The sequence below is a fragment of the Electrophorus electricus genome, chromosome 7 (genome assembly GCF_013358815.1).
Source record: "Electrophorus electricus isolate fEleEle1 chromosome 7, fEleEle1.pri, whole genome shotgun sequence".
In the NCBI taxonomy this organism is placed as follows: domain Eukaryota; kingdom Metazoa; phylum Chordata; class Actinopteri; order Gymnotiformes; family Gymnotidae; genus Electrophorus; species Electrophorus electricus.
Window position 1 is genome coordinate 20854765 of NC_049541.1, and position 12500 is coordinate 20867264.

General features: G+C 44.8%; 2 protein-coding genes across 6 annotated transcripts in view; both read left to right on the plus strand.

Annotated features, from left to right (window-relative positions):
* The window catches only part of LOC113584595, a 28344-nt gene extending 24719 nt beyond the window's left edge, over window positions 1-3625 (plus strand). The window contains exon 9 of the mRNA XM_027021604.2: window positions 1176-3625. Within this exon, the coding sequence (XP_026877405.2) occupies window positions 1176-1427 (252 nt within the window). The 3' untranslated portion in view covers window positions 1428-3625. The remainder of the gene's footprint in view (window positions 1-1175) is intronic.
* A 1839-nt stretch (window positions 3626-5464) lies between these two features.
* Window positions 5465-12500, plus strand: part of pah (phenylalanine hydroxylase) — an 18071-nt gene continuing 11035 nt past the window's right edge. Inside the window, exons 1-2 of one of the 5 annotated variants that reach the window (XM_027021596.2) lie at window positions 5465-5654; window positions 11017-11124. In XM_027021596.2, coding sequence (XP_026877397.1) covers window positions 5553-5654; window positions 11017-11124 — 210 coding nt within the window. In that variant the 5' untranslated portion in view covers window positions 5465-5552. Of the gene's footprint in view, window positions 6359-9366; window positions 9385-9572; window positions 9770-11016; window positions 11125-12500 lie in introns of those variants that run through there. The other 4 variants (XM_027021594.2, XM_027021595.2, XM_027021598.2 and 1 more) reach the window with 4 other exon arrangements.

Sequence of the window (12500 nt, forward strand, 5' to 3'; positions counted from 1 at the left end):
TTTCTCTTCCTTGACGGGGCAGGATAAGGAAAAGAGGGGACTAATTATAGTGAAATAAAGACCGCTAAGGGCTTTGAAGAGCAATTCAAACACTGGCTTAGTAAAACTAGCTGCTTCTATGGAGAACCTTGGTGTGTGCAGCCTGCGACAGAGAGAAAGTGGGAAATGTTCTCTCTCTCTCTCTCTCTCTCTCTCTCCTCTCTCTCATTTCCTCGCTCTCTCCTGCTCTCATGCTCCGTCTCTCTGCTTTATTTGTGGATTACAGGCAGTAATCTCATTAAAGCAGCCGGCGGAGTACGGCCACTGCTGCACGCTCTGTAATCAAGTAAAGACACACTGCTCACGTCAGGTGGAGCAGAGGTGACCAGGGCACCCGTTCACAAATGTGGGGTGAGCAGCCCTGCAGGACACAGAGGTTGTGGAAAGGAGAGGAGTTGTTGAACGCCCACGGCAACGATGCCTCCAGCAGGCCTTAGGCTCAGGAGAGAAAGGGTTGGCTAATTACAGAGTAAACTCAGTGTGGAATTGTTATTGGGGAGAGTGGAGAGAGGTGTGGGCACATTGCCAGGGGATTATGGGACACACACACACGCAAGCACACACACACACACACACACACACACACACAGCCTTAGTCATTACCTTGGATGCATTTAACTGTGCAAACAGGTGCATTCACAGAAGAGTCGGAACAGGCTGCTGTAATTTGAGCCTGCTTAGACACGCGTGTGAATGAGGAAACACACACACACGCATGCACACACACACAGGCAGGTTATGAACACGTTAGCCTTTCCCTCTTATAACGTCTGCTGAGTATAGATGACAATGCGGCAGAGACGATGATAAACATATTCCCAGTGAATCCCAAAATGTTTTCAGTGAAGGACTGGAAGTTAAGGCAGACTTCTGATTAGTCTGGTTCAGAATTTATGCAAATATTCAGCATTCAGCTTTCAGCATTCAGCATTCTTTGTGAGTATTGAGAGAAAAAAAGGTAAACTTCTAAGTCAAAAAAATGAATCCTTGTTTGTTTGTTTGAGGAGTGTTAACCTAAGACTGAATGTCCCATGACCACTCCAAACAGTCACTGTAGCTCTTTTCTGAATGACAGTGAGTAAATGAAAACCCTTCTTGCTAATATTCACTGCCATTACCTGACACTTTCTTCACAGCAACTGTTCCTGTTCCTGCTGGAGGGGCAGACAGGGGGCGCTGTGGTGCCACAGGGCTGTATCAGTGCAGAACAGCTGCTGGTGGAGCTGAAGGCAGGAGGTATCCGTGAGGAACATGAAGAAGCGGTCAGGTGTGAACTCCGTAACCTTCATTCCCTTGACCTGCTCGACTTCCTTGCCCACCTGCCACTCTTCATCCACATCCATAACTCCGTGATCACCAACCCCCTGGACGACTCCAACAACCTGTGACAGCAAACACAGGGACTCATCACCAACCCCTTGGACGATTCCAACAACCTGTGACGGCAACACAGGAATTCATCACCAACCCCCTGGACGACTCCAACAACCTGTGACGGCAACACAGGGACTCATCACCAACCCTCTGGACAACTCCAACAACCTGTGACAGCAAACACAAGGACTCATCACCAACCCCTTGGACGATTCCAGCAACCTGTGACGGCAACACAGGGACTCATCACCAACCCCCTGGACGACTCCAACAACCTGTGACAGCAAACACAGGGACTCATCACCAACCCCCTGGACTACTCCAACAACCTGTAACAGCAAACACAGGGACTCATCACCAACCCCCTGGACGACTCCAATAACCTCTGACGGCAACACAGGAATTCATCACCAACCCACTTGACGACTCCAACAACCTGTGACAGCAGCACAGGGACTTAACCCACATGTCTGGGTCTGGCCTGAACAGTGTCCAATGCTCTATAAGAAACCCATATGGAAATTGATGGTCTTCTCAATCATGCAATGGACTGAACAATTAAAACGGACTCCAGCCTTCTACAGATAAACCACTAAGCAATTCCATGAACTTTTATCGAGTTGCTAGCACAGATCCCGGCCAACGTACATACACAGTGGTGTGCTTACCGTGGGACAGAGACAATTTGTTTTCATAACGGGGCCAAGTTAACTTACGTTTCAGACGCGTTTCAGACCTTACAGTGAGTGTGTGTGCTTTAGGAGTGCTGTCTCTGGTACTGAAACAAGCTGGGCAGCTCACTCCGTGGTGCGCTCTGGAGATGCTAGCGCCACCTCTCCACTGCAGCATGCAACTGCAGCCGGGACTAAATAAACAATGAGGCAACCATTGTGGAAGAGGTTCTAAAATGTTCTTAAGATGAATGAGTGGGGAGGCTGAGATGTCGCCTCTCTGGAAAATAATTGCTGTGAACGGACCGTGGACAGGAAGCACTGACAAGCAGGGAAAACTGTGCCAACAGACAAGAGGAGATTTGTATGTCAAAGGGGAAGGAGCGAAAGAAAGAGAGGAGAAAGCTAGAAGATAAAAGGGGGACTAACTCCTCTCATTTAGGCCAAAGAAGTGTCCTAGTCCTTCGGCAGAGACCTTGGAGTCATGAAAAGCTCTCTGGGTTCTTGTGAGCAGATGAGTGCTGGCGAACAGTGTTCATCTTTAGTATAATGCCGTATCTGTTTGAGAACTCAAGAGGCAACGATAGCAGCACTTTCAAAGAAGTGAAAGGAAGTGGGAGCTGAGTGATAACAAGACAACCCCGTGCCACGCATGCTTCCCCGACCTCCACCATGAATTTCGACATCAGAGGGCCGGGAAACCAATCAATGCGGATTACTGAGAGAGAGAGAGAGAGAGAGAGAGAGAGAGAGAGAGAGAGAGAGAGCAACTCCCTTATTCATCCACAGAATAATGAGCAGGCAACAAAGGGATGGGGCATTTGAGCGCACACTCGCGCGCGCCCGTGTTTACAGGGGAACACTGAAGTCAACAAGTTTGCCTGAGCCACTGCTCTGAAACAGCGAAGACATGCATACAGGTGGCAAAAGAGAACGAACGAAGTACGACATAACGGGCTTGTGAAAGCTTGAGAGCCCAGTGGGCTAAAGATTATTTCCGATGGAAGGATTTACCACAGGGTAGCTGTTACAAGGGAAACTCTTCAGCGAGCGTATGCATTCTGGCTGCTGTAAAACTCACATCTTTAATTGGGTAGCATTAAGGAGATGGGAAATCATGGGTTCACTTATTATTTAATGTTTTGTGTATTTTGTGGACCTTTTAATATTTCACCAACAGTCATACCAGTTCTTCCTTTCATTTATTCCTTTTTCGTTCAACTTTTCCTTATGTATCAGAGCAGCGTGTCAGTCAGAACGAAGACATAAATGAAGTCCTTATTTAAACCGCTTCTCGCACTGCTTCTCCGCGACACAATGTGTACTCCCATATATCGATGCATTAAACATTAGCCTGACGTTTCTGATTAACAATGTAAACTTTGTATCAGGAAGAGTCATAAAAGCAAAACACGGGTTAACCGGTAGACGACACGGGACGGAACAAAAGCCTGCGACCTACGCCAAGTCGGCGATGTTTTCCCCTAACACCTGCCTCTCGCGTGCACCGGTCGGGTGTAGTCGGATTTTTTTTTTTTTTTAAGGGCTAGCTGTGAAGCGCCAGGCGCGCGCTGCTGTCGGAACGGCACGCGCCTCCAGCCAGCATCACGCGCCGACGCCGCTCGAGCACTGCACAGTTCCATTCACTGATCAAACGAGGCACGCGCCGGGGACTCACAAGTCTATCTACCTGTCAAGTCCGACGAGTGTTTCTGCTTCGGGAGGGGTTTGAATCCCTCCGGCACTGCACGTTTACCCAGATTAAAAATGGGTCTGCTATCGTACTCTGATATGTGCACATTACTGATGAACGTAGCCTGACAATTATTTTCAAAGAAAGAGCCTGGCATTTCTTAGTCTTTGGCGATGCATGTAAAATCGATAACGTCCGAGTGTAAAATTGCTTTACATCTAAATTTCAAAATGTTGTCTTTACTTACAAACGTAACACGCACTTTTGTAAGAGTTTGCCTGCGCTTTTAAATGTGTTCTGCTGACTAGACAGGCGCGCATTTGGAGGTGCTGCGACTCTGCGCACTGTCCCAGATTCTGATCACGTCTCGTGGCGCCTGACAACAGGCAAGCAGCCGAGGGATTTAGCCATTGGCTTGTACATCAGTTTGTTCATAACAGGCGAAAAAAAGCGAAATTCCCAAAGTTCCACTTTATATTTTACGTAAAGTTGTTGAGCAAATCAAGCAAATCATACAAGCGCTCACCACGAATTCGTGTGAATCTCCCCAAAGATGACATGAGACGCGTGTCTTTTAGAAACATTTATTTATATGAGGCTAAAGTGTAAAAAATATGAACATAAGGCATTTGTCTTATTCTGGAAAAAAAAAAAAACCCAACCCCGAGTATTATAAAGACAGAGTTGAACAGGCGGTAGGAAGAGACAATAGACCTCCGTTGTGCTCAGTTTGGACTGTAGCTGCATAACCTTTGATCACTGTGAACTTCGAGTCATATTACAATGTCATGTATTCCTATTAAATAAGACACGTTGGTGCAGAAATAAAACTTCGGAGTGTCAAACTCCGTCTCGCACAATCCTTAACCGTATTAAGAACAGCAAGTTATTGATGCATTTAGACTACTTAGTCTGAATAGGAAAGAGGTAATACGCAACTTACGCTGTTTACGCTACGTATAAATCAAAAATATATACATATTAAAATGAATGTGTACAAAACATCTATAAATCTCTTACATACAAAAATAGCTTAATATATTTTAAAAACGTTTTATACAAATAGAACTTCATATAATAAATTCCGCCGAGATGGAAGCATTTTAGAGTTACATGTCGATGTCGAAGTGGGTACATACAGTGTTTTCTTTGATTGGGTTTAGCATAGTTTAGGAACAACCTTTCAAATAGCGTCGCTTATGTCAGAGGTTTTTTTTAAGGTATCTGAAATGGTAGTTTTGGGCGAATGCGCCAGAGGGAGCGGACCCTTCTGCTCGTGCCGGGTTTTGTGCCAGGAGAAGGGCCCTCCTCGCTACACGTCCTTTGGCTCGTTGCACTCGGGCCCCTGATCTCTTGGTGTGAACTTGGGTCTGTCCAACCGGACGGGAACGCAAAAGCAGTGCCTTGTGTTTTCGGAGGACGCAGTTAACTGGGGACCTCCAAACTGAGTGCTGAATATCTGGCTTCCAGGATCTTCCTATAAAAGTGGATTATGAAAAGAGAGTTGAGATTAAAAACAAAACAAAACTTAAACACGCGATAACAGGGGGCGTATACCAATCTTATGAGTATCTAAATAGCAAAATAACAAGAATGGCATCCAAAAGCGACTACGGTGAGAAACTAACCTGTTGTGGGGGACTCAGAACCAGTTGGTGAAGTCTAGGAGCTCCTGCTCCTCTGGACTCAGTGGGTCGTAGGACCCCTCGTCAGAGGAATACGAGGACACGGGTGAGCCGGCCATTGAGTTCATGTCGTTGGAGTAGTTCTGCGAGATGGTGGGAGACAGGACCCCGGACTGGAACGCTGCACTCACTGCGTCATGCTCGTCCAGGAGCTGCTGCAGCGCGCGGATGTACTCCACGGCAGATCTCAAGGTCTCCACTTTGCTCATCTTCTTGTTCGCCGCGCCGTTGGGGACGTGTTCTCGGAGCGTGGCGAAGCCGTTGTTGACGAGCTTCACCCGGTTCCGTTCCCTCTCGTTGCGCCGAGCCACAGCGTGCGGTTGCTGTTGCGGCAGGCTGTAGCCGAAGCCTGCGAAGTTGAGCCTTCTCTTGCAGCGCAGCAGCTCCGGGGAGGACGAGCGCTGGCGTTTGACCGGCTTGACCGCCGATTTGCTGCTGCACGGGCTGCCGGTCGGGCTGAGCTGGATGCTCTGGGAAGCCGTGGCGAAGAAGCACGCGGGTGGCATGAACTGCTGCTGGTTAATGCTTATTTCCATCTTCGCCGTGATGTCCATTCCGTGACGAGCAGACAAAAACCGGAGTTTGCGGCAGTGCTGAAAGAAACGGTGCGGTTTGGGAGTGCCCAGTGGCCGCGCGTCGCGCTCGTGGCGTTCACGTGTGGCTTTATGCGCTCGCGCTTGCGGTTTTGTATGGGCAGCGTGGCGTGGACTCCAGCCTGGCGAACCCTCCGACCTGCTCTGAGACGTGAGAGGGTGGCAGCAGGCCTTTTCAATACACTGGCAGCCCCACGCGCTCCCACTGACCACGCCTCCACTTGTATTCTCCTCGAGCTGCGACGCGGCTGCAATGCGTACGCCGGGCGCGTGCCGCTCCTGCCACTGAATAAACAACTTGCTGTGAGTTACAGCTGAACTTCTTCAGTTAGGGCGAGTGTTTCGCTAAAAACTATAATAACTCAAAAAATGCTAAAACTATAATACTAAAACAGGAATAATGCTGCAATTCAACTAACGGTCTAATTTTAAGTTATAAGTAGTATATCACTTTGTATTTATTTATTTAAACCAAAGGTATACATTAGACCTTCTAAGGTATAATAATAACCAAATGTGGTACTTTTTAAAATTCTCGGATCTTTTTTTATGCGAACCAGAAAATAAAACCCGTTGTGCACAATGCCGTTAAGATATGCAGTTTGTTTACTTCACAAACATGTATGTTCACAAAAACTAATTATAAAATATATCCAATTACATGTGTACATATTACACATCAGCACGCTGTATTGTTATCCAGACAATACATATGCATAATATAAATAAACAGGTCAATGTATAGTTCTATTACACATTTACAAACTTTTTATATTTGCGAACATTTTACGTTGAGTTTGTGTAGGTTTGATATGGTTTCGTAAATTTCCTCCGTTGTTTATACAAAGGGGGAAGATTTAGTGTTGATTACGGGCATCTTAACACTCCGGGTCCTCATAAGAGTGGCCTAGATATCGGAGCTTTAAGGCAAGCGTTCGCCTATCTCTGACTGTCCCAGTTGGACAGGCGGAACGGAGGGGTAAATTTGTGAGGAGCCCCCATAAAGAGGCGAGCTGAGAATTTTTGTGTATGATTAGTTCCACCCTATTTTGTTACAGTAGACGTGACACACTATCTTTTGAATCTATTCGTTTCTTTCAAAGAGCGTAATAATGGAACTTAATGAAAGGACGAAGGGACAAGACCAGCCGACCCTCACCAAGCTCCGAATAATTGCACATGCGCACAGTTTTGTGTGTGCGTGTGTGTGTGTGTGTTTGCGTGCGTGCGTTTGCGTGCGTGCGAATGCGCGCGTGTGTATGGGGACGCGGTGGTGGGGGTGGTCAATAAATTGTGTAATTTTTCTTACTTGGCTGTGGCATTCAGGATTAGGCCAGCGTTTAAGCACCCACCCCCCTCCAACGTTCTTTTCTCTCTCTTTTTTTTCTTTTCCTTTTTTAGCACAGCAAGGGAGTTTAGAAAAGGAGCGTGGGTTCTATTCAGCTCCCCCTGCCCCCTCGCCTGCGCCGGGGCGCACTGAAACCTATCTACCATGGTCTGTCAGTGCGCTTCCAGAGTCCAATTAGCGCTTTGTAAAGGCTTCTTTTTTCCACGATCTTGCAGGCACAGGGCTTGCGATCCCTCTGTTTGAACGGTCCCAGTCATTGCCGGGTGTAATAATTAATATGGCATCTGATCTCCCATTCAAACACCTCTGTCTTTAGCACTTTCACAGAAATAATACAACAAAAACAAAAATCTCGCACAGGTCCAAAACACTGGTAAACTGCATTTCGAAGTTTAGATGTTAGTGGTGGTGATTGTAGTGGTGGTGGTGGCGGTGTGTGTGTGTGATCCACTCGGATTGACTAGTCATTTGCTATTCATTGCAAGTGAAGCAGGTGCCCGGTGTAAATGCAACGCCATTTCATGACATCGTAGGATCAGAGCATAACACATTCCTATTCTCACAGAACTGTCCAACACTGAGGCTCCCTATAGCACATATAGGTCCACATTTAGGATACAATAATGGCTCATAAACTGTCTCGCGCTGTTCTTGGCCTTACAACTTAACTAATATTGTTATATTAAACAATAAAAAACTCGATCAGGCCTGTGCCATCTTTAAATTTTACACGGACCCGTGCGTAGCTACAACATTTTACACAGAAGGTAACAAAAACATGCAATAACAAAGACCTTAATGATTGTAATTCAGAGGCCCAGCATTTCTCTTAAAGGCGCACTCATCTATATCCTCCCTATTTGAGTGAATCTGTGCGTTAAACGACGTTACACGCTCGATGTTTTGGTGCGATAACACGACGGTTTTGTTCGACAGATCCATATAGATGGTACAAGGGGACTATTTACTACATTACAACTGAAAATGAACGCGGGCGTCCAGGTGTTAAGGCTGGTGCGCACATGCTAGTACACATACACACGCGCGCGCACGCTTGCACGTACAGGAAGAGAGCGAGGGTGATTTTTTTTATTTTGTCAGATATGACTAGGCTTATTCAATGTAATACGCATATTCTCCTTAACAAGAAAACAATTCACTGAGCGTTTAACTCTTAAAGTCAAGATAAGGCAGGTGTATCTGTCATATGCACAAATATGTCCGGAACAATCTTACAATGAACTACATATTGTGAGGCCTCAGATATTGATTGAACAGAAACTGTAATAGTAATAATAATAGTAAATGTCAGGCCAACCCACAAGAACCGAATGACCAAAGAGTGTCAACTAAGTTCCACATTGTGGATTCATCTAGTTTGTTCTTGGATGTTTTAGGGGGTTTTGGAGTCCAACAGTCACTGTTTATAAAGTAATTTGATCCAGTAGTTATGATTAGTTTTCAGTGGTGGTAAAATTACGTTGGATTTTCTTCTTTTCCAGTTTTGTGTTTTCGTTCTTTACGGGAACTAAAAAAGATTCAACAAGCAGTTTGTGCGTCCTTCATTTTTTGAATGGATTTGCATGTGCAATTAAACCAAACAAATATTTCTAAGACAACGCAGCTCACCCAGGACCGGCCCAACGCTACCATCTAGTGGTTGTTTTGAGAGCTACAGGCAAGAGCGTTGCTGGTCTTAGATGGATCGTAGCAGACTATTACTTTACTGACGGGATTAAAAATAAGGAACAATAAACTCAACAGTCCATAGAGCTCACCGGGGCAGAACGGAACTCCAACCACTGTAGCTGGTTGACTTCGTGAAACGCATGTTTATAACAGCACTTATCAAGCACCCGCACGCCTTTCAGTTAACTGATATGTGTCGCCACCTAGCGGTCCTAAAACTCAAAGCACCGCGGACCCCTTCCCACTGCAGTTCTCACCTGTGAGCGTTGTAGGAGCGCAGTTATCGTGCACGGTAAGATGTCGTGTCAGTTATATGCCATAAATGTAAATGTCAATGTAAGACATTTTGGAACATAGCGATAATTTAAGAGATAATTAAACGTTATAATTGCTAAGGTAACCATTAGGAAATGTTGATAGTATTAACGACCAAAGACAGTCAAACCAGATCTGCTTGGACGGCTGCTGCCCACCCTTCGCGTGATCGTTTCGGGGGGTGTGGTGTCACGTGATGTGAGTGAACGGCGTAGTCCGGGGTGCGCGCGCTAAAATGACCAGAGAGTAAAAGACTCCACATAAGACCACCTGAGAAATTAAAGGACACCACATAAGACCTGACAAATTAAACGGCGAAAATGGACGCGGCTTTCAGAAAAAACGCAGACAATGGAACACAGGTGATTTCTAAGCCTCTGCATGGGTCTTTATTATACGTATATTGTAGATTTTTATTTTAAAAAATCTGCTATTTAAATAAATAAATAAATAATGCCGAACACAAATAACGGGCTTTACTGTGCAATTAAAGCAAAGCAAATAACAAGTAAAGATTTAGGAGTTAAAAACTAGCTCAGCTGTGTTGAAAGGCTATTTGTTAACAGGCCTAATATATAATTATATTTATTCACACACAGTATCTGTAAAGTTGGGTGCAGCTCTGTGTTTACACTATTGTACTGAACAGTTCTGTGGTGTCAGCAGAATGCCTTGACTAGGGACAAAATAAAAGTCCGCCGAAATAATTAGACAATTTAACACGATTTAGCTAATGTTATGGTGGTTTAAATGATTAAACTGTCCCAATGCTGCTTTATTTAATTATTTTTTATCTATAAAATCTTTATCTTTTTTATTTCTATCTATCTATCTATCTGTCTGTCTGTCTGCCTGTCTGTCTGTCTGTCTGTAATCCCCACCCTTGATTAAAACATGGTAATCTATACTGTAACTAGCTACAAGTTAGCAAATGTTTCTGTTCTCTTAAGAGTTTCCTATTAGAGGTGATGTTATGGTGAGAGTCAGTCCCCTTAAACATTTCTGAATTATGGGTATGTAAGTCATAGGATTGTAGGCAATCACAGTCATACATGAATCAGATACTAATGATCAGACATTAAAGCATGCACAGCAGTGGTACAAACATCTTACCCAGCCATACATTAAGCAGATTTAGGCTGAGACAGCTTTTTTTGTAAATTGTAATTGTAATTGTAATTGTAAAGGCAAAAACTAGATCCCAGTGTTGGGTAGTGTATGTTTGGGTTCATTTGATGTATATATGATACAAGGAACCAGTGAAATGAGACAAAGTTTACTCAGACTTATGCTTCAGTGGGCAAAGTAAGGGAGGGTGAGTGAGAGAGAAAGGCTGCCTCACCTTGCTCACGATGCACATGTGAGTTGTTGTTGTTGTTGACTTAATGATGCCATACCCCTCCCCCACCCCACAGGGCAGAGCTGCCTGTTTATTTGTGAATAAACTAGACATGTTTATGTCATTTTTATGTATATGATGACATAGTCATACAGGATAACAATAAAGATCAGGATGCCAGATTATCCGTAGGCATTATTGGTTTTGGAAATGTTTGGCATGTGTATCTGACACTGGGACATGATGGATCATTTCTCTCTCCCACTGCAGGATTCTATGTACCTAGAAGAGAAAAGCAACAAACCCGGCATCCTGTCTTATATCTTCTCCCTGAAAGAGGAGGTGGGGGCCCTGGCTAAAGCCCTCAGGCTGTTTGAGGTGAGCAGTGACCCCCTCCACTTACACCAGACGTGCACGTCACTTTGAAAACCTCTGGTCATCTCTGAAAACATTTCAAATCAACATAGTGCAGCGTCTGAACGTACAAGCCTGCAACACTGAACAGATGAACGATACTAAACAAAAGAGCTGTTAGATATGTGTGATTTTGGAGGAATCCTTTATCCAAACATTAATATTTCAGCCCACATCTCATGACACTCTGCTAACTGACCTCTGGCATAATCCATTTATTACCTGGTATTACAGACTAGTGACAGTCTGCCTAACAATAGTTTGTATTAGTCTGTGATGGAGGTATTTTGAAGGAGGGCACCAGTGCTGTATGGAAACACCTCTGTAGGAGATCTGGTGAGTCCTGACTAAGGCTTTTAGTGGAGACAGGCCTGTTTGATGGCCTCATCTTCCAGTAGGCTTCATGTTAGCCATACATGAAGCCTGCTCTCACACAGGAGTGATCAGACGCCACAGGTCCCATGCAGGAGTGATCAGACAGTCGCAGGAGTGATCAGACACGTCCACTCTCCAGAGCACTCTGGGACACATTTTACTCCAACCTCAGTATATTTTACTCCACCATCAGTACGTTTTACTCCAACCTCAGTACATTTTACTCCACCATCAGTACATTTTCTTCCACTCTCAGTACATTTTACTCCACCCTCAGTATTTCACTCCACCCTCAGTACATTTTCCTCCACCCTCAGTACATTTGAAGTGCTTGCCCTTTTTTCAGGACGGGTTCTTTAGACACTTAATTTGTTACTGCGGTGCCTTATATCAGATGATTGGTCATATTAGACACTTCTTTTATTAATTTGTAGCTATTTACACTTGCACTTGGTCTCCATTTGAGGATTAGGAGACCCAGAATTGTGTCTAAATGAAGTGGGAAAGCTCTGAACAACAGAGGATTACTTATGGAACAATATGGGGTTACACACTGACCGAGCCCAGACTGACCCAGAGTGGGAAAGTTTATAACAAACATTGAGTTGACCGTGACCTCTTTGGTTGTGTAATTTCACAGTGCTCTTTACTCCAGTAAGTAAGATGGAAATAATGGCTAAGCACACACACCGACATACACAGATACACACATCCTCTTATTCTCTCGCGCTCTCTCTCTCTCTCTCTCTCTCTATAAGAAGATGCACATGCACAAATAAACAAATAAACACGCACAAATAAACACTCCTGCGTTTTTGATCGGCACTGATCAAAGTGCATGTTTTGTTTTGCACATATGATTTACTCTGCGATGCAGCATGATTCAAACTGGCATCACAGCCAGCGTTTCAAAGGTTTCAGGCTGGCCCGAGTTCTGTCTTGGCTTCCTCGGTACCACTACAAGC